Source organism: Sander vitreus, chromosome 11 (genome assembly GCF_031162955.1).
Source record: "Sander vitreus isolate 19-12246 chromosome 11, sanVit1, whole genome shotgun sequence".
Classification (NCBI taxonomy): domain Eukaryota; kingdom Metazoa; phylum Chordata; class Actinopteri; order Perciformes; family Percidae; genus Sander; species Sander vitreus.
Window position 1 is genome coordinate 4,012,704 of NC_135865.1, and position 21,131 is coordinate 4,033,834.

General features: G+C 42.6%; 1 protein-coding gene across 1 annotated transcript; it reads left to right on the forward strand.

Annotated features, from left to right (window-relative positions):
* The first annotated feature begins 4,496 nt into the window (after window positions 1–4,496).
* Window positions 4,497–20,511, forward strand: sympk (symplekin). Its single transcript, XM_078263112.1, has 27 exons — window positions 4,497–4,663; window positions 4,971–5,105; window positions 5,906–5,971; window positions 6,756–6,809; window positions 6,997–7,070; window positions 7,182–7,308; window positions 7,506–7,755; window positions 7,850–8,020; window positions 8,220–8,459; window positions 8,855–9,006; window positions 9,115–9,265; window positions 10,503–10,719; window positions 10,821–10,971; window positions 11,105–11,340; window positions 12,177–12,258; window positions 12,349–12,462; window positions 12,582–12,729; window positions 13,935–14,095; window positions 15,806–15,914; window positions 16,035–16,135; window positions 16,301–16,391; window positions 16,893–16,994; window positions 17,439–17,626; window positions 17,756–17,932; window positions 18,046–18,135; window positions 18,414–18,719; window positions 20,174–20,511. The coding sequence occupies exons 2-27, from the start codon at window positions 5,037–5,039 to the stop codon at window positions 20,339–20,341; spliced, it is 3,795 nt and encodes a 1,264-aa protein (XP_078119238.1). The 5' UTR covers window positions 4,497–4,663; window positions 4,971–5,036; the 3' UTR covers window positions 20,342–20,511.
* Window positions 20,512–21,131: the final 620 nt, after the last annotated feature.

The following is a 21,131-nucleotide window of genomic DNA, read 5'->3' on the forward strand; positions in this document are numbered from 1 at the left end:
CAGCTAAATACATAACAGTGTGTGGTTATATAGCATAATATAGCTAAGAAAGATGTACAAGTGTAATGCTTTATTTATTGTCTGACAGTTGCTAATGCTCAATCTTTACAGTCTATGGTGATAATACAAAAATAAAACTAGCTTAGTTTTACTGTAGGTTGAGCAGAATAATGATGAAAACATATTGTAAATACAAACAAGACAAACAACATTGCTGAACAGAATTAAACAAATACAAGCACAACTCATTCTTCACTGACTCTGTATTCAGTAGGAAATGATATCATTTAGAAAACAATGCTAGCGTGTTACACGAGGAACAAATATAGGGGCTGAACTTTGAATTGTGTGCATATTGTGCAGTCTTACATTTTTGAATATCTGAGAGCTCATAGCCATAATGTATGCTTTGAAATAGAAGTGTCTTATTCAGTTTCATCTTCTTTCCAGTGCATTACAATCTTAAGACATCATTTCAACATGCATGCAAAGAATGAAATCATAGGGAAGTTTTCTCTCATCTTTTAATTTCATCCTTGCACCAGATGTTAGTGCAGCAGAAATAAATGATCAGGTTGTTGAATTAAAATACATTTTAACTGCATTGCAGTGAGCTACACTGCTCCGTTGGGGAGAGACACAGTATTATTATCCTATATGATGCAGAAAAAGATAAAGATCACTGTCAAGATGAAATTGCAATATAAAGAAAGTGATCAGAGACCTTTCTCAAGATCCTAAATTATTTGGTGTAACTTAGAAGTGGTCCATCCTCTGGCAGCAGGGACCTAATGTTGAGCCATGTAGGCCTACTGTATTCAGTATTTTGATAATCGACATTAAAGGTGCCGTAGGTAGGATTGCGAAGATCCAGGACTCAGGCCCAGACACACAGTGCCGACGGCCAACCCTCGGCAGAAAAGGCAGTTGGGCTGATCAGTCTCGCAAAATTGGTCAAAAAAGTGCCTCAGAACACACCAAAGCGACGAGACGTAATACGTCTCCATAACAGCAGGCGGCGCTAATCTGTATTGTCGCCCAAAAAATGAAAACCGGCAGCTGATTGGATGAACGCGTCACGTGGGTCTGGTTTCTCCGGAAATTCAAAGCCAGACTGTCGTGGCGGCTTGTTCAGAGTACGATCTCATATTGTACTAAAATATATGTGTTTCTGAAAACATTTTAAGAGAGAAATAGGCCGTGTAGTTGCTGAATCTGTCTTCATTTCAGATCCACAAAGGTCAGTTTAAAAGATTTTCATCAGATTTTGAGAGACTGTAGTCACGCTCATTCCGCTCCCCGTTTCTGGGTCAGCTCTCCACCAATCAGATGGGTCATTTGAGTCCGACTGCCAGCAGTGCCCGCCCCGCCGATTATACATGTCAAATCGGCCAAAATGAAGGACGACGGCCCCTCGGACGGACGACGGCACAGAACGCACCGAACAGACTCGAGTCACTGACCTCTCCAGACTGTCCAACGGCCGATTATCGGCTTGGTGTGTCAGCGCCTTTAGCCAAAAAAAATTAACATCAACAACTTCTCAGTCCCTCCCCCCTTTCCGCTAAAGCCCAAACGGTCTCCTAAGCCCCTCCCCCCACAAGGGAGAATAAATGCGTGTGCATGAGCAGTGATTGACACGCAGTTAGACACCCCCCCTGGCCCTGATTGGTGCATCTGAACAGGGAGCGGTGGATTTTTGTAAATCACACTACAGGCTGTAGGTGGTACCAGAGGAGCTGGATTTATTTCTAAATGACCTGCTTCATGTAGTTCTACTGGAACATAGGGTCAGTTTCAGAAAATATGACAGAAAGTTAGTTTTAGAAGGCTTACCTACTGCACCTTTAAATGTCTAGCATCGTAAAAAAAAAAAGCGACATATTGTTTCTTGACACCATATAGAAATCAAAGTATAAAGTCCAGTTTAAACTGTTCCAAAACATGCTTTAAATTATTATTTTCTAGGCTATTTGAAATCTCAAATGAAACTCTTTTTATTTTGTTGTTAATACTCAATGAGAGTCAAGAGACTCTTGATGAAGGTCCGGAGGGAGTTTCTCTAAATAAAAGGTGATGCTGTAGCAAGAGCAGAGTGCGTGATTTCTGTCCTTTGTTTCTAAGTTGATGTTATCGTTCATCGCACCTGTACAGAAGAATTAGTTTGGATGTGCGAGTTGTTTCTTCAATGCTTTATTGTTAATAAAATACTAACACTATAGAATATTTGGCGAATGTTCTCAATTCCTTTTTTTTCCAATTCAAGTCAGTAAAAGTAAGCTAGATAACCAGAAGAAAAATCAGTTCAATACAATGATATTTCTACTTTGCTAATATTAAGTGTTTTTCTGAAAGGCGTCCGACCCGACTCACCAGTGGACTTATTTTCTTTCCAACCCGTTAAAACGGTTGTACCTATCCTCAAGTTTCAGGTAGGCTAATGAAGCTTTATCTTTCAACAAAAGATAAAAGTAGCCCTTAGTAATGGAATAGTTTTTACAATTGGGAAAGTTTTGTTTTACATTGTTCTCTGAATAAATAATGGTTAGTGGGTAGCCTATCTTAAAGGTCCCATGGCATGAAAATGTCACTTTATGAGGTTTTTTAACATTAATAATCACTGTTGTGATATCCAAAAAATAAATAGATAAAAAGCAGTTTCATAATAATGTTAGCCTTATTTTAAAGGTCCCATGGCATGACAATTTCACTTTATGACATTAATATGCGTTCCCCCAGCCTGCCTATGGTCCCCCAGTGGCTAGAAATGGTGATAGGTGTAAACCGAGCCCTGGGTATCCTGCTCTGCCTTTGAGAAAATGAAAGCTCAGATGGGCCGATCTGGAATCTTCCCTTTATGACGTCATAAGGGGAAAGGTTACCTCCCCTTTCTCTGCTTTGCCCACCAAGAGAATTTGGCCCGCACATGAGAGAGAGACATCATGGCTTGGAAACAAGCAAAGCATGGCAGTTGGTCAAGGCCACACCCCCACCCTCCACCTTGCCCCCCCTCTCTCCTCCTCAATAGCATTTAAAGCTACAGACACAGAAATGGCACATCCTAAGGAAAGCTCATTGTGGGACTGGCTCTAGTGGCTGTAATTCTGCACCAAGGCTGAATTTCGGGAAAGAGACTTCAGATACAGTATTAGGGGACCACTAAGGTCTATATAAAAGAGACTTCAGATACAGTATTAGGGGACCACTAAGGTCTATATAAAAGAGACTTCAGATACAGTATTAGGGGACCACTGAGGCCTATATAAAAGAGACTTCAGATACAGTATTAGGGGACACTAAGGCCTATATAAAAGAGACTTCAGATACAGTATTAGGGGACCACTAAGGCCTATATAAAAGAGACTTCAGATACAGTATTAGGGGGACCACTAAGGCCTATATAAAAGAGACTTCAGATACAGTATTAGGGGACCACTAAGGCCTATATAAAAGAGACTTCAGATACAGTATTAGGGGACCACTAAGGCCTATATAAAAGAGACTTCAGATACAGTATTAGGGGACCACTAAGGCCTATATAAAAGAGACTTCAGATACAGTATTAGGGGACCACTAAGGCCTATATAAAAGAGACTTCAGATACAGTATTAGGGGACCACTAAGGCCTATATAAAAGAGACTTCAGATACAGTATTAGGGGACCACTAAGGCCTATATAAAAAGAGACTTCAGATACAGTATTAGGGGGACCACTAAGGTCTATATAAAAGAGACTTCAGATACAGTATTAGGGGGACCACTAAGGCCTATATAAAAGAGACTTCAGATACAGTATTAGGGGACCACTAAGGCCTATATAAAAGAGACTTCAGATACAGTATTAGGGGACCACTAAGGCCTATATAAAAGAGACTTCAGATACAGTATTAGGGGACCACTAAGGCCTATATAAAAGAGACTTCAGATACAGTATTAGGGGGACCACTAAGGCCTATATAAAAGAGACTTCAGATACAGTATTAGGGGGACCACTAAGGCCTATATAAAAGAGACTTCAGATACAGTATTAGGGGACCACTAAGGCCTATATAAAAGAGACTTCAGATACAGTATTAGGGGACCACTGAGGCCTATATAAAAGAGACTTCAGATACAGTATTAGGGGACCACTAAGGTCTATATAAAAGAGACTTCAGATACAGTATTAGGGGACCACTAAAGCCTATATAAAAGCATCCAAAAAGCAGCATGTCATAGGACCTTTAAGTTTGGTGCTGATGAGGGGTCTTTGGCAGAGGTGCCCAAACCCAAACCTGGCCCAAACAAATAATTGACAGATTATACCACTCACGGCATATTTATCGCTTTTAACGACATATTTTTTTACAATATACCTACAATTGAAAACGTATTATATGCATGTAACAAAATAGGCCTACTAGACCCAACTTGTTTTTGAAACCGCGGGCAGGCGCTCATGTGTCCAGCAGGTGGCGCTGCTTCTGTAGCCTACTGGTGCGCGTTCACGAGCAGTAGAAGAAGAGCAACACCGCTTTTTCAATTAAACATGGCAGCTTCCCAGAGCTGTTGAACGTGAAAATTGGATATGTAAAAGCTACTAGCTACATTATTAAGTCTGTCACAATAGTCACGTTTAATTACTGGTGCTACGTAAAGAGTTTGTAAAGGAGTCTGTTTAGTGGTAAGTAAATGTTAACTATCCCATATCCATGTTAAAACAGCTCGCAGGGTTAGCAATACGGTTAGCATGGGGCTAGCGCGCTGCATTAGAACAAAGTACGTTTTATTGTGACACTTATCGTTAAAGCCATGTTATTAATGGTGTATATAGTCTAATGTATTTTAGTATTTAATGGGGTACAAATATGAAGTCAGTTGGTATGCGCAGTAGGTGAAGTACGCTAACCTCATCCCTGCTAGCACACTCTAAACGTCATATTAATTAATCCCATAGCGTCAAATACCTTCCTCATTTATGTGTTACACAGGTTGCGGTGTTTAACAGGCTTTTGGAGACCATGTTGTCCACATAGTGAGGGAAGCAGAGCAACACCATGGAGTTTTCTTCAGAGGAGGGGGACACTCAAACTCCCCATGTCGTCGATATGACCACCAGTGAAAGGGTAAGCTTTTTACATCCTAATAACGCAGTAATACCATTAACGATGTAGGCTGGGATTGTTTAGGGGTGAACCGATATATCAGACCACGAATATGTTTACTGCGTCACTTATATCTGGCTCATCAAGCATATTCATGGAAAATTGTATTTTGTTCTAGCAACTGGCAAACTAGCAACACAATAAAAGTGTCATGTTCAACTTCAAAATAAAGAGATATATATGTATGTGTGTGTGTGTGTGTGTGTGTGTATGTATATATACATACATATACACACACACACACACACACAAAATTGGTCCTCTAGTGAATGAAGTTGCAGTCTCTATGATGGTGATGTATGGATCTGCTGATTAACCTCATTTAGTTTCTATGCTAGGTTGAACTGAGGCATTGGCCAATAACATCTGTTACCAAAACTCACTTTGCTCTGCTAATTAACTTTGTTTCTTCCTTACATTTGGCACTAATGTTATTACCTTGTAGTGGGTGCACATACACAGGGCCCACTATCAAAAATAATAAGTGGAAAGGGTTAGTTATTAAGATGATTAAGTAAGTGGGAACTGTCCAATAAACTGTTACAGCGAATCTCAGTAATTAGTATTGAGCAGAAATGTTTGAAAGCAACTCTTAACACTTTACATGTGCACAATAAGAGAATTAGTACGTTTTTGGTTAGGGTGCAGCCGGACAACTATTTTCATGTAGTGTGCAGTCATGTAGTGATTTCCATGTATTTAAATAAATGCTTATATAAGGAAAAGTTGATTCAGTTTCCTTTTCTGTTTCCCTACCGCAGGTGGTGGAACTTCTGAACCAGGCTGCGCTGATAGCCACAGATGAAAAGCTAACAGTGCTCAAACAGGTTTGTAGTCTGTTTATTAAATCAGGTTTTCACTGTTGTGATATCCAAAAAATAAATAGATAAAAAGCAGTTTCATAATAATGTTAGCCTTATTTTAAAGGTCCCATGGCATGACAATTTCACTTTATGATATTAATATGAGTTCCCCCAGCCTGCCTATGGTCCCCTAATGGCTAGAAATGATGATAGGTGTAAACCGAGCCCTGGCAGTGTTTCCCACACATAGACTAATGTGTGGCGGTGCGCCTCACTATCAACACCGGCCGCTGCACATTGCGTTTCGTTATGAATTTTTTTTACCGCTATTTAAAACACGTTCACCTGCATTTCCTCTCCCTGCTCTCCTCCGTCTCTCTGTCACTTGTGTCTCGCTCACACACACACACACACACACACACACACACAGCTCCTCCCACCGTGCGGTGTTTGGTGTTTCTAGCCCCCAACGTCGCCTTTCAGGCAGGGCCGTAATGGTTATGTCAAAGAAGTTATGTTAGTGTTAAGGTGAGGGTTGGCTGCCTGTAAGGCTCCAAAAAGCAGCATGTTATAGGACCTTTTAATGCAAAATTGGTTGCACATCTGAGCAAATTACTGTGTTTTCCCTAAACACAAGTTTTCCAACCATTGGATTGGCTACTCTGAATTGCAATGTACTGCACCCTGTCCTGGATGTTCCCCTGCTTTCTGCCCCAGTGTATGCTGGGATATGAGGCAAACCACAACCCTATGAAGCAGTGAGTCAGTGGAGGACAATACTGAATCAATGAACTTCTATCATTTTCAGGTCCAGGAGCTCATCATTAACAAGGATCCTTCTCTTCTTGACAATTTCTTGGATGTGAGTAAACCTGTATACAGCTCTCTTATCTAACTGTTGTTTGACCTGAAATAAAGCTATTTGAATACACAAGCTGTATTTAGTGTACAATGGCACATTGTGCAGAAGAGCTTTATCAGCGTGGTAGTAAAAGTAAACTAAAACTTTGATTCATAATTCTTCTTCTATTGGCCTGTTCGTCCTGTAGGAGTTGATCGCCTTTCAGACTGACAAGTCTATCGAAGTGAGAAAATTTGTCATTGGCTTCATAGAGGAAGCATGGTGAGTTATTAGACGGACAAGTCTTCCTGTCCCGTGGCTGTCAATTTCACATTTGTGAAACAAAAGTGGTTTTCCGGTTTCTTCAGTCTTTTTCTTTTCTGTGTTTTCCAGTAAAAGGGACAATGAGCTCCTTCTCAGACTGATCGCCAATCTGAACATGTTGCTGAGGGACGAAAGTGTGAACGTGGTGAAGAAAGCCATCCTCACGCTCACCCAACTGTACAAAGTTTCTCTGCAGGTAAATCCAGGCCTCATTTATGAAATATTCTCATTTACAGTACAGATTGTGTGATGTAGCCCAAAGAGGAAATGCTGTAGTTCTTGATGTAGACAGTCTGTTTTGTTTTTTTCAGAGGAATATACATTAAAATCCAGTTACTACTACCAATATCCGTTGTGTTTTCAAACCCTCTACTTCTGTCTCTTCCTTGCCAGTGGTTGGTGCGATCCAAGGCAGTATCGGAGAGGCAGGAGGCATGCTGGGATCTGGTCACACAGATGAAAGGGGATGTTCTGGCCTTGCTGGACTCTGAAAATGACGGCGTTCGCACTCACGCCATCAAGTTCACCGAATCATTAATCATCACCCTGTCACCGCGGACGTCGGACTCGGACGTTCCCAAGCGCCAGGAGGGTGACATCAGCCTGGGCAAAGTTCCCAGAGACCACTCGTACATTCGCTACGGTACGGATATTAGAATTCTTCTGAGGACAGAATGTGTTAACGTTTGTTTTTAGTCCAGTCCATTAACGCTCGCTCATCTTGATTTCTTGAACAGATGTTTTGTGCGAGGAGGGAAAGGCTGCACTGGAGAAGCTGCTGAAGTTCATGGTCCATCCGGCCATTTCCAGCATCAACCTCACCACAACCCTTGGCTCCCTGGCCACTATCGCCCGCCAGAGGCCAATGTTCATGTCAGAGGTGGTGCAGGCGTATGAGACGTTGCACGGTGAGTGCTTCTGAGCCAGTGTTGCGTCATGTTCACCTGAGGCAAGCCTGATGTTGATACAAAACAAATTGATAAATTTAGACCAACATCTTTTGTGTTTTATCTTTTTGTAGTGCAAATCATTGTGCTCGACGCATCATTTGACTGTACGTAGTATCACACTAAATGGGCTCTTTCCTGTACACTCAAACCTTTTTAGCGAACCTGCCACCCACTCTGGCCAAGTCTCAGGTCAGCAGCGTGCGAAAGAATCTGAAGCTGCACTTGGTGGCCGTCCTCAAGCATCCCTGCAGCCTGGAGTTCCAGGTTCAAATTAGCACTCTGCTGCTGGACCTGGGAATGCCCCAGAGTGAAATAACACGCTCTACGCCTGCACCCCGCGAGCAGCGCAAAAGGCCACGCCATGAAGAATACACAGAGGGGAAAAAGGTCAAGCTGGGTGAGTGACGACAGGTGATAGCAGTCACAGACATTCTGATTTAATAGATCATTAGACAGTTTGCTGCACTGGTGTGAGAAGTATAGAAATGAATGGGAAATATTAGGTGGCATTGCAGGTTTTGAGGGCTGCAAAACATATTGTAGCTCTGTCTTATTCTGCACACAACTATACATTTCTGTATTTTTTTTTTAGACCTTTACTGCTTTAAAGAATACCATTTACCTGTAGAATCAGTGTGGCATGTCTGTCATGGTGACTGTTTGACAAAAATCTTTAAATCGAGTCAACCAAGCATGATGGAAATGATGTAATACTGAAAGAGTTGGACACAAACGCCTGCAGATTCATCTTCAACACCCAGTGTTTTTGATGTTAAGTTTCTTTGCGTTCAGAGCCCACCCTGATGGAAGACGATGAGGACAAAGAGGAGCCAGCCCCTCTCTCGGCCCCTAAACCAGCTGCTGTTCCAGCAGCACAGTCAGCCATCGACCTCACAGCTGAGTTCCTGCGCCCGCTGCTCTCCCCTGACAACGTAGCCAACCTGGTGAGCACTGTGGCCTTTTTTATTTTTTTTATTTTTTTTTAAGTTTATTTTTCTTCTTTTAAGCCTTATTGTGTGGCAGTTCAGCTCATGTTTCTCTCTGGTGTTTAGGTGCTCATCAGCATGGTGTATCTGCCGGATGTCATGCCGGCATCCTTCCAGGCCACGTACACACCTGTTGAGTCAGCAGGCACTGACGCGCAGATTAAACATCTGGCCAGGTTGATGGCCACGCAGATGACCGCAGCTGGGATCGGTCCAGGTTAGAGACAAAGACATCCAGCACGGGAAGGCCCATACATTTGGGCATTTTGTGTTTTATTGCTTTCTTGCTGAGTTAAGCCACGTTTCCATCAACCACTTTCAGTATAGTACCTTTTTTTTTATTTTTAGAACCATACGTAACCCATATGGACATGATCACTAGATCTGTTCTTTGTTTGGATGTTCTTACTGGATGGTAATAGCCGTGCACAGCCATGTGCTGAGAAACGTGCTAAACAACCTTTTTTACCGTTGTTTCAATACCAGTATCGGGAATGCCTTCCGGCTTCCATTCTGGTTTAAATGCTGGTATCGAGTACACAAGTCTACGCACCAATCCGAAACCAAGTCATTTGGCCCTGGAAAAAAACCCTACTTTAAAGTACTTTTTACATTATGACTGACTGTCAAACTAGACAATAAAAGTTCTCTGGCATTCATTCTCTGTATGTATTGCTCATGATTTTACAAAAAGTTTGACCTGAGCCAGGCCATACAACACTGATAGCAATCACAGCACATCCACACAGGGTTAGTAGTTCACAGCTGTGAAATACTAATGTATTACTTTTTCTTTTTTTTACACACTAGTATCAGATATGTACCCAGTATCGTCCGATACCCAAGTTCAGCTATCGAGAAGGAAAATATGGTTTTGGTTTTTATGGATGCAGAGGAACGTCACGGACTGCAGTATTTCTAGCTCAACCTTTTAGAATCGTTAAGTGGGCCATGTATCTCAACAGAGTGCAAATGGAAACAGGATGGAATGTAGGAGTTCTATTGGTACCTTTTGACAATGTAAACACGGAGATAACCGTTCTAGGGGCAACCTTTAGCTCACCTGGTAGAGTGTGCGCTCCATGTAGGCTTTGGCAGCGGCCCGGGTTCAAAACCGACCTGCGGCTTTGTTGCATGTCATCCCCTCTCTCTCTCCCCTTCTCTGTCTCAACTCTATCTGTACTAATAATAAAAAAAAAGGCCAGAAAAATCATCTTAAAAAATAGCTGGGCTGCTTGGTGGAAACAAGGCTTTCAATGAGACGATTAATCACGTTCAATGTGGGGGAAAAAACAAAGTGTAAATTGTCGATTCTTGGCTGGGTGAAAGGATATGTTTGCTATAATATTGTTATCAGATTGTTTTTTTTTTTTGTGTTATTTTTACTATTAATATTGGTATGAGCCACAAACTGTAGCTGTTGGGGGTCTCTAATTACAAACCTGCTGTCTTAGGACTCGAGCAGTGCAAAGCCAGAGAAGGCGACGCAGGCAAAGACGAAGGCAACAATGAGGACTCCGATGCTAAAGACCCGCTCATCAAGCGCAAAGCCTCGGCGCTGGTGGGACAAGCCATCTCTGTGGTGGGAGGCTACGAGAAAGAAAAGGCTCCAGAGGCTCCCGCAACAGTCAAGAGGCTTCCTGAACCCATCCTGCCTACGGCACAAACCAAGTGAGTTCTGGCTCCAACACAAAGATGGCAGCAGTAATGTATGCTGCGCCTTTTGTGTATATCAGACTTATTACCCTGCACGATTTTTGTTCTGTTAACAGAATGATGGGGGCGACGGGGAGAAAAAAAGTGTTCCGATTGTCGGATGTCGTCCAGCCTTTATCGGACACCCAGATGGAAACGTTAACCTCCAGAGCAGTCAAACGCATCCTGCATTCAGAGAAGGCGATTGCTCAAAGTGGCATGTCCCATGTAAGCAGTCACCCCCGTGGTTCATTTCTCCTTTTCTTCATAATAATTGAGTTGCACTTTTGAGGTTAATTGGGCACAGAACAAGTGCCTGTCTTTAGAGGATAACCCCACTGAACGTGTGTCTGTTTGGCAGGTCCGAGTGAAGCTCCTCTCTAAGCTTGTGACCCAGTTTGAAGGGATGATGAGAGAAGAGGTGCTGGAATTTATTCTGGAGGACATCAGGACACGGAGCGACCTGGCCTTTTCTCTCCTCTACCAAGAGTACAACACCTACCTCAGCCAGCTGCCGTCTGGGCTGCTGGACAGCTACGACCAGTGTCTCTACACGCTGCTGTCGGGCCTGCAGGAGAAACCCGAGCAGAGGGACGGGTGAGACCAAATACTCATCGTTCTCACGTGTCTGCAGCGTTTTTGTAGCGCTTATTAATGCTAAGGCATTAGGGCTGAACGACCAATCGTTTTCAAATCAAAATCGCGATTTTGAAAGAATGCGATTAGCCAATCGTGACGACCGTGATGAATCGACTGTGAAAGATTTAGTTGAATGTTTGGTGTAACATTTTTTTTTTATTTCTCTTTTTATTATGGTATTTACTGTTTTTTTCACAAGATGAATGTTGCGTATCACAGATTGTTTACAGAAATGTCCTGTTTTCAGTGGATCTTTCAGTTATTTGTTATTACTTTATTTAACATGATGGTAGAAGGTGCCATATCACATCAGACATTTCAGTTTACTGGAAAGTACTGGTATTTTTTATTGGAATTGTTTTTTTATTATAACTTGAGCTTTTGTAATAAGTGTTCTGTGTTTGACTGTTTAATGTCCCATGCAACACTTATTGCTGGCAATTCATATCTATGTTATCTTCCTTGTATAAGAATATAGAGCCAGTTTTGATTATGTCTCATGTTACTATGCTCCATGACATTTTTATGTTACACAGTGAATATTGAACTTTAGCTATAATCGCAATGTCTGGATTAGATTATTAGATTCGTCTCCCCAAAAGGTTCAGCCCTAATAGGTATAGAGTAGGCATGGTGTACTGGTCGTGTTCTCTAATGCCCGAAAATGGTCAAACACAGCTCATTTGTGTTTATTTGCTGATGCCGTGGCGCAAAACATAAGCCAAAAATGAGCCCGTTATAAGCCAAAACTGAATCCCATCTTGTTTTGTTTTTTCCTATTCTGTCTCTTCCAGACTTTTCACCAAGCTAGTACTGGAGGCTCCCATTATAACCGAGTCAGCATTGGACGTAATCCGACGTTACTGTGAGGACGAGGTAAGTGACACGGTAAAGACACAGCTCCTCGTATAGAGCCAAGTTCCCTGTGCGTCCACTCAGCGGTTCGTTGTGACCTTTCTGTTTCAGTCGCGGGTGTATTTGGGCATGACGACTCTGAAGGAGCTCATCGTCAAGCGGCCCTCGAGGCAGTTTCAGTATCTGCACGTACTTCTGGATCTCAGCTCACATGAAAAAGAGAAGGTGACATGTTCTTGTCCAGATCCTGTTCACGTGTCACTCACACTATCGCAGTTTGCTCGGCTGCTTATTTTTTATTTTTTTTTGTTGTCATATTTTTTCAATGACTGTGTTATTTTCAGGTGCGGACCACTGCCTTGGCTTTTCTCAAGCGTATGTACGAGAAAGACCAGCTCAGGGACTACATTGAGAAGTTTGCCCTGAACTACATGCAGCTTCTGGTCCACCCCAATCCTCCATCTCTGCTCTTTGGAGCTGACAAAGACACAGGTTTGGAATACGTTCAGTGTGATCCGAGTAGTACCTTGCTTGTCACTTGAAGGTGCTGTAGGTAGGATTGTGAAGATCCAGGACTTAGCCAAAAAATTTGAACATCGACAACTTCTCAGTCCCTCCCGCCTTTCTGCTTAAAGCCCAAAACGGTCTCCTAAGCCCCTCCCCCCACAAGGGAGAAGGACTGCGTGTGCATGAGCAGTGATTGACACGCAGTTAGACACCCCCCCTGGCCCTGATTGGTGCATCTGCACAGGGAGCTGTGGATTTTTGCCTATCTCACTACAGGCTGTAGGTGGAGCCAGAGGAGCTGGATTTATTTTTAAATGACCTGCTTCATGTAGTTCTACTGGAACATAGGGTCAGTTTCAGCAAATATGACAGAAAGTTAATTTTAGAAGGCTTACCTACTGCACCTTAAGTATCTTACATCATGTTTTCACAACCACTTTTGACCTGTAACACGTTTTTCCACTTATTTATCACCACTGCACCTTACAACTATTAAATGCATTTACTGTAACACACTAAGCATCCTCAGTGGGGAGTTGCTGAGTCGGTCTGTTAGCAGATTTTCACTGCTTTTCTTGCAGCATCAAATTTCTGGTAAATGCACATATGGCAAACATTTATGTTGACACAATTCATTAAAAACTGCATTTAGCAGCAGCGACAAAGTGTTTTCAGTCATTGAGACTACTCTTGAAAATTATTGGTCAGGCTTTTACAACACCATTTCTTGTACACAAGGACATGATTAGAAAATGGTTTGAGATGAAATGCAGTGAATAAGACAACCTGTTTTTGTCCCTAAGGTGTGTGTTACGGCAAACCCACACTATGTGGGCGTTGCAGCCCCGCCATAATTTACTCGCAGAGAGCTCGTCTGTGGCAGGCCCATGCACAGACCCTGTCAGGCCACGGTGCAGCTGCACTGCCTCTATGTATGCCACTGCTAATATCCTGCCAACTAGAAGCAGTGTTGCACATGGAAGAAAAAACACTTGATGAAATTTTCCCTGCCAGCCGGAGCAATGCAAAGTAGCAACTTCCCCGTTCTCCTGTCGCCTCACTGTGTGTGTGTGTGTGTGTGTGTGTGTGTGTGTGTGTGTGTGTGTGTGTGTGTGTGTGTGTGTGTGTGTGTGTGTGTGTGTGTGTGTGTGTGTGTGTGTGTGTGTGTGTGTGTGTGTGTGTTGAGACAGAGGTGGCTTCCCCCTGGACTGAAGAGACCGTGAGACAGTGTCTTTTCCTCTACCTGTCACTGCTGCCTCTGAACCACCGGCTGGTCCACGAGCTGGCGTCGGTCTACACCGAGGCCATCGCAGACATCAAGCGCAGCGTGCTTCGAGCAATAGAGCAGCCTGTAAGTCCTCAGGAAAAACTGAACCGCTGTTTGAGTTACTACCAAGCACGTTTAAAGCTGCTAAGATGAAAATATTCAAATGTAAACTCAAGTGAGACTGACTAATTGTGCCAAGACGAGAACCAAAAAGACATTAGCCTCTTTCCGACCAAGTAGTTACAGGAAGATAGTTATAGGAACAGTCCACTACTAAACAGTTCTACTAACTACTCTCCCCCATTTTCCCATTTGCAGTCACACTGGCCAAGTGGCCATAGGAACTGACCTTTTGTTATTATAACACAGCCATCTAACCACCACTATGCGGAAAAGGGAAAAGACCCTGCCCTGAAGTAGGAGCTGAAAGAGTTACAGGAACTGCGGCCAGAGGGACTTAATAATCCCCAAATGTGTCCAGTCAGAACAGGAGAAAAAAAGGGTTCTAGGAACGTTATGTTCTAGGAACTTCAAAAATCCCTCCGGTCGGAAAGTGGCTATTGACCCCAAACCACAAAGTTCTGTGGGTACGAGGTAAAGGTACCTTGTAGCCAGCAGGTGTGTATGCCTGGAAAGCCTAGCATGACAAAATCAATGGAGGGCAAAGGTCGGACTATTGGACTATATGTATAAACAAATATGTTACCTCATGTGTTTTTGACTGGTTTGACCACAAGAGAAGGTAAACTAGAGCAAACTCTGCACGGTGCAGTGCAGCTTCCCTGCTGCGTTTCAGACCAAGGAAAACAGAATGAGGTTGAGAAAACCCAGCTGAGGTCTTAAACCTGTGACGTTAAAACTGCAGGGTTATAATTTGTGAGAGAACTGTTCGTATTCAAAATTGAATGACCTCTTCCTCTGATGGAAGAAACTAAAACTAAAATTGACTTAAAGCGCACATATTATGCTTTTTGGCTTTTCCCCTTTCCTTTGTGTTATATATCTTTTTTGTGCATGTTATAGGTTTACAAAGTGAAAAAGCCCAAAGTCCACCCCAAAGGGACTTACCATCTCCAACAGAAAACACTGTTCACAAACTGCTCCAAACAGCTCTATTGTAGTCCAGCCTTTACTTCAGAGACAAACGTGGTCACTTTGGAACACATGTTATGATGCTCGCTTAGCTGCTAGCATGGCACGGCCTCATACTCTGCTTCTGACTGGCTAGTAGTCCTTACCTAGGTACTGTCAGGGCACGCCCTCATACTCTGCTTCTGACTGGCTAGTAGTCCTTACCTAGCTACTGTCAGGGCACGCCCTCATACTCTGCTTCTGACTGGCTAGTAGTCCTTACCTAGCTACTGTCAGGGCACGCCCTCATACTCTGCTTCTGACTGGCTAGTAGTCCTTACCTAGGTACTGTCAGGGCACGCCCTCATACTCTGCTTCTGACTGGCTAGTAGTCCTTACCTAGCTACTGCGCATGTGCGACTCCCAACAAAGATGGAACAGAAGTGAGATGTCTCACTCTGTAGCTAAAACAGAGAGCTCAACACACAGGGTGAAAAGAGGAGCTGCAGCAATGTGCAGTACGACAAAAATATGGTGGTTTTGTTTTTTTTTTGAAAAATTAAACCACGTAAACCTATTCTGGTACAACCTCTAAATACAATTATGAACCTGAAAATGAGCATAATATGAGCTCTTTAAATTAAGCATATGCTCCTCTTCTTAAGTTGTGTTTTCTAATAGTATTGACGAGTTTCTTTGTTTTTTTTCCCACCCCTGTTGTAGATCCGTGGAATGGGGATGAACTCTCCTGAGCTGCTGCTCTTGGTTGAAAACTGTCCTAAAGGAGCGGAGACGTTAGTTACCCGCTGTCTGCACATTTTGACAGATAAAGGTAATCAACAACAAGACCATCAACACAGAATGCAGCCAAACATGGAACAACGGCACAATAGAAGACAAGTCTACGAAATGCAACGTGTGTTTTTAATTTGTATCCATTTCCTCCGTTCAGTGCCTCCGTCTCCAGAGCTGGTGGAGAGAGTGCGAGACCTTTACCACAAACGAGTGCCGGATGTTCGTTTCCTAATTCCAGTCATAAATGGCCTCGAGAAGGTAAAAGTTATCCATCCCAATAGTCTAGTGAACTGATTTGGAACACGTTACACTTCTTGTAATGTTGAACACGCTGCATACAGCATAGAACTGACGTCAGTGCGCCCTGGTTATTTCCCAGAATGAATTCTTTCACCTAATGCTTTGGTTGTTTGTCTCATGTAGAATGAAGTCATCCAGGCTCTCCCCAAGCTGATCAAACTCAACCCGATTGTAGTGAAGGAGGTGTTCAACCGTCTGTTGGGCACTCAACACAGTAAGAGTCGTTTTTTTATCCACTGGTGGATGTCATTACATTCCTTCCTTCATTTTTTTACATTAAGAACCCTGCTGCTGGGCACCTGGGTAGCTCACCTGGTAGAGCAGGCGCCCATATATAGAGGTTTACTCCTCGACGCAGCGGCCGCCGGTTCGGCTTCGACCTGCGGCCCTTTGCTGCATGTCATTCCCCCCCCCCTCTCTCTCTCTCTCCCCTTTCATGTCTTCAGCTGTCCTGTCAATAAAGGCCTAGAAATGCCCAAAAAACAATCTTGAAAAAAGAACCCTGCTGCTCACACATTTTACCAACAGTGTATACTTGATTTACGTTTTATTCTAGCTAGTAGAAAACGGAGCATTTTAGCTTTAAATATAATTAATAACATTCTCTTATTTCCTGGTATGTTACATTTTATTTGTATTGACTAGCTGCTTGTGAGGAAGCTGACTTTGGGTGAAGGACTCCGATGTATTCTCACTGTTGCGTGTTGTCTTTCAGGTGAGGGAAGTTCATCTGTGTCCCCTCTCACCCCAGGAGACCTGCTGATTGCCCTACACAACATAGACTCAAACAAATGTGATATGAAGTCTATCATTAAAGGTCTGTGTTCACGGATGCCTTCAAGCCAAAAACTCATGTTTATTTTGGATGTTCGTTGAAGGGGGAAGTGTGCCGTTCTGGAGAAAGACTGTTGATATTTGACAGTGGCAGCAGCAGATCAAACATCAATCATCACATCCATACATATATTAAATAGATCCATCAAGACAATACAGTAATAAAAAGACATACTAAGATTGGCATCTGAGCCGGTTTTTTTTCAGTGCCTGCTTAAAACCTCCTAAACTTCGGACCATCTTTTAGATTTCCTGGCAACCTGTTCCACAGGCTTGTTGCTACATACAAAAAGGACTCCTTACCTAAATGAAATGGTGCTCGGTCGAGCCCAAATGACCCTTTTCATCAGTCAATTGTGAACAGTCTCTGTTGCATATGTACCACAGGTGGCAATGAAAGTGTTGTGTGTCTGTGTCTGTACCACAGCTACCAACCTGTGCTTTGGGGAGAAGAACGTGTACACGTCTGAGGTTCTGGCCGTGGTGATGCAGCAGCTGATGGAGCAGAGTCCCCTCCCCATGCTGCTCATGCGTACCGTCATCCAGTCCCTCACCATGTACCCCCGGCTGGGAGGCTTTGTCATGAACATCCTGTCCCGCCTCATCGTCAAGCAGGTCAGCGCCAAACTCCAGCCCAAATACTCATTGTTTCTGCAGTCATCCATGTCCTGGAATTAATCTTCCTAATCTTTGTCACAAATGTTCACAACATTGTTTTTTTTTTTTTTTTCTTCCTCCCTGTAGGTGTGGAAGTACCCCAAGGTGTGGGAAGGTTTTGTCAAGTGCTGCCAGAGGACCAAGCCTCAGTCATACAGCGTACTGCTTCAGCTGCCGGCCGCGCAATTGTCGAGCGTGTTTGAACGCTGCCCGGAGATGAGAGAGCCTCTTCTACAGCACGTCCTCTCCTTCACACCTCATCAGGTAAGAACTGTTTCCACTGAAACGCAGAAACCTCATTGACAGTCGAAACATTCTTCACTCCTCTGGAGATTTCCTTATGTGCCAACTGCCTCCGTTTTACTTTTGTCTAACAGCAAGCTCACATACCTGCCTCCATCATGTTGGTCCTGGAAGCAAATAAAAAACCAGAACCAAAACCTGTAGAGCCGGTCGTGGAGAAGGAGGTAACTGATGAAGATGCAAACATGATTCATTAGGCCTGCACACTTTCCCCAGCCATTCACCATAATGTTTTTCAATACATTGGTATTATGATTAACTTGAAGGGTTGATTAGTACAACAGAAGTGAACATCTTATCTTTCCAACACTGCTGGCTATTCAGTGTTTCCTGTTCAGACCCTTCTTACCTACGTATACAGTAATGTATCAAAAAAAGTACAACTATCTATTTATTTATTTATTTCTAAGTTGTTGTCATATCCTCCTCATTTATCATACAGATGGAACCAATTCCTGCCCCAGTTAGAGAAGAGGCTCCCACTGTGGCAATGGAAGAGGCTCCCACTGTGGCCCTGGAAAAGGCTCCCACTGTGGCCCTGGAAAAGGCTCCCACTGTGGCCCTGGAAAAGTCTCCCACTGTGGAACTGGAAGTGTCTCCCACTGTGGAACTGGAAGAGTCTCCCACTGCAGCACTGGAAGAGCCAAATCAGCAACACCCAGCCATCATGAAAGATGAGGAGGAACCAATGGAGCAAGAAGAGTCTGGTCCAGTGGTACAGGAGGAAACTGGTGACACTGTTTCCCAGGTAAGACAAAGTTACAAAAAAAGTGTGATTTTAAAAAAAAAAAAAAAAAATTTATATATTTTATAGTTTACGTGCAAAAATATTCATGTAAGACAGTGGTTTATGTTGTATTCAAATCCCCTACTGCTAGATGGCTATGCTGAGACGCACCACTAGTGTCCTCACCTAGCAGTGCCTAGCAGTGCCTAACAGGGCCTAACAGGGCCTAACAGGGCCTAGCAGTGCCTGACTTTTTGCTAGAAGCTAACCATGTAGCTATGACCTTTGGCCTACTTAAGCATATAAACATTAGCTCATTAAGAACCTGTGAACCACAATCCCAAAATGATTTGGATGTTTGATTTTCTGTGCACTGAATTGTTTACCTAAAGTAAACTTCTTTGACTTTTATGCACATCATGTCTTTTTTTTAAATATTAGTTTTTCTGAAATTAAAAAAAAAAAAATCCCAATATATCGCCTTACGCACAGTATCAAAATATATTGCAATATACTGAATCGTGACCCGTGTATCGTGATACGTATGGTATCGCCAGATTCGTGCTAATACACAGCCCTACTTGCATGTAGGCATGGGCCTGTTATGGTTTTCAAGGTATAGCGCGGTTTTAAAACCGCCAACATTTTCCGTCCTACCGTTCCTAAGGTATGAGCTGTTGTTTATGAGTGGTCAAGGAGAGAAACTGCAGTTTAGTAATCCGTCTCCCTGCCAGTCTGCAGTGTGCTCTAAAATGAAATACATTGTGTTTAATGGGGAAAAAAACTTTTTTTACACAGACATTAAACAAAATAATACATTTTAAAGCTGTAATAACAATACCGCAATACCGTGAAGCTTTGATATTTTTGCTGAAGGTTATCATACCGTCAGAATCGTATACAGGCCCATGCATACTTGTATGTTAAATGTGTATGGCTCGGGCGCCCGGATGGCTCAGTTGGTAGAGCAGGCGCCCATATATAGAGGTTTACTCCTCGGGCCCGGGTTCTATTCTGAACTGCGGCCCTTTACTGCATGTCATTCCCCCCCTCTCTCTCCCCTTTCATTTCTTCAGCTGTCCTGTCAATAAAGGCCTAGAAATGCCCAAAAAACAATCTTTTAAAAAATAAATAAATAAATGTGTATGGCTCATTGGCAATTAAACCTCTGAAAACCTACACTACTGAATTTGACCATTTAGGCCAGGCTATCTACTGGTCAGGGAAATTCAGAAAAATAAAGGCCTTATGTGATTTAAAGTTATTCAAGTAATTCATAATGAGGATGTGGATGATCAAATAATATTTAGGGTTGCAAAATATATAGTTTGAATGGCTTTTGGTCTGAAAATATGTCAAATAAATTATCAAGAATGTAGTCATCTTCATTTTTATAATCCACAGTTGAATAAAATATTGGCTAAAAGTGGTACAAAAAAGTTCTGCCCTGTAAGCAAAATGTTGGTTGTCTTCAGGAGGAGTTGACAAGAGCAGGGAGGACACCGTCACCTCAACCAGAGCTAGCTGAGGAACCGATGGAGGCGTCTCAACCACAGCCTTCACACCTCCAGCAGCCTGTTAAAGATGTGGACGCTGACGTCACAGCACCTGAGGCTGAAAGCAGCAGCCAAGATGTAGAATGACTGCTCAAAACAAATGCACACAAAATCGGATTTCTTTTAAAGGATTTCTTGTAAAAAAAAAAAAAAAAAATATTAAAAAGCTCTTTTTGTATTTGTAGAAAACAGATTTTGATCAGATATGAATCCCATATGCATTCATGTCATGAGTTAAATAAATCAACAAAATGCTGGTTAACTGTCTGCTTCAATTCTGTTTGCTCCACTACTTTCCTATGGTTCAGCATGATTATGATGATGTTAATCACGTCTACAACACCATGGATAACAGGGTTTGGTTTTGAAAGACTTTCAGGTGAAAATGTCTTCTTTTCAATGGTGAAAGAACTACTGGACACCCTTGAGGTGTGTGTGTGTGTGTGTGTGTGTGTGTGTGTGTGTGTGTGTGTTTTAAGTTTACAGTAAAATAAAAGATTGATGTATTTAATTCAGTGGTAACAAGCCTTAGATTTGCAGTCTTAACTCTTGATAATTGACATATGCCTGTGTATCACTGTCACATGCAAGTGTATGTATATTTTGTTAATATATTTTATGAAGTTAGTTTGCACATGTATGGAATTTAACTTGTGGGTTGATTTGCGGTTCACATTGAGTACCAAACAACACGGAATAGTCTCATTTCTAATACTGGACCATGTTCTTCAACAATATGCCTGCTAATGTTCCTGAACATTTTTATTTATTCAAAAAATGTTAACAACCTACACTAGTCTGTTCTTTTCTTAAACCACCGGTGGAAACAGTCTATGGTGAAAACTCATTTTACTTTGGAAAATGCAACCGGAAGAGT

Coding starts and splice junctions, on each gene's coding strand:
- sympk (XM_078263112.1), top strand. CDS start 5,037: ATGGAGTTTTCTTCAGAGGAGGGGGACACTCAAACTCCCCATGTCGTC. Junction 9,007..9,114: donor CTGACAACGTAGCCAACCTG/GTGAGCACTGTG, acceptor TCTGGTGTTTAG/GTGCTCATCAGCATGGTGTA. Junction 9,266..10,502: donor CGCAGCTGGGATCGGTCCAG/GTTAGAGACAAA, acceptor CTGCTGTCTTAG/GACTCGAGCAGTGCAAAGCC.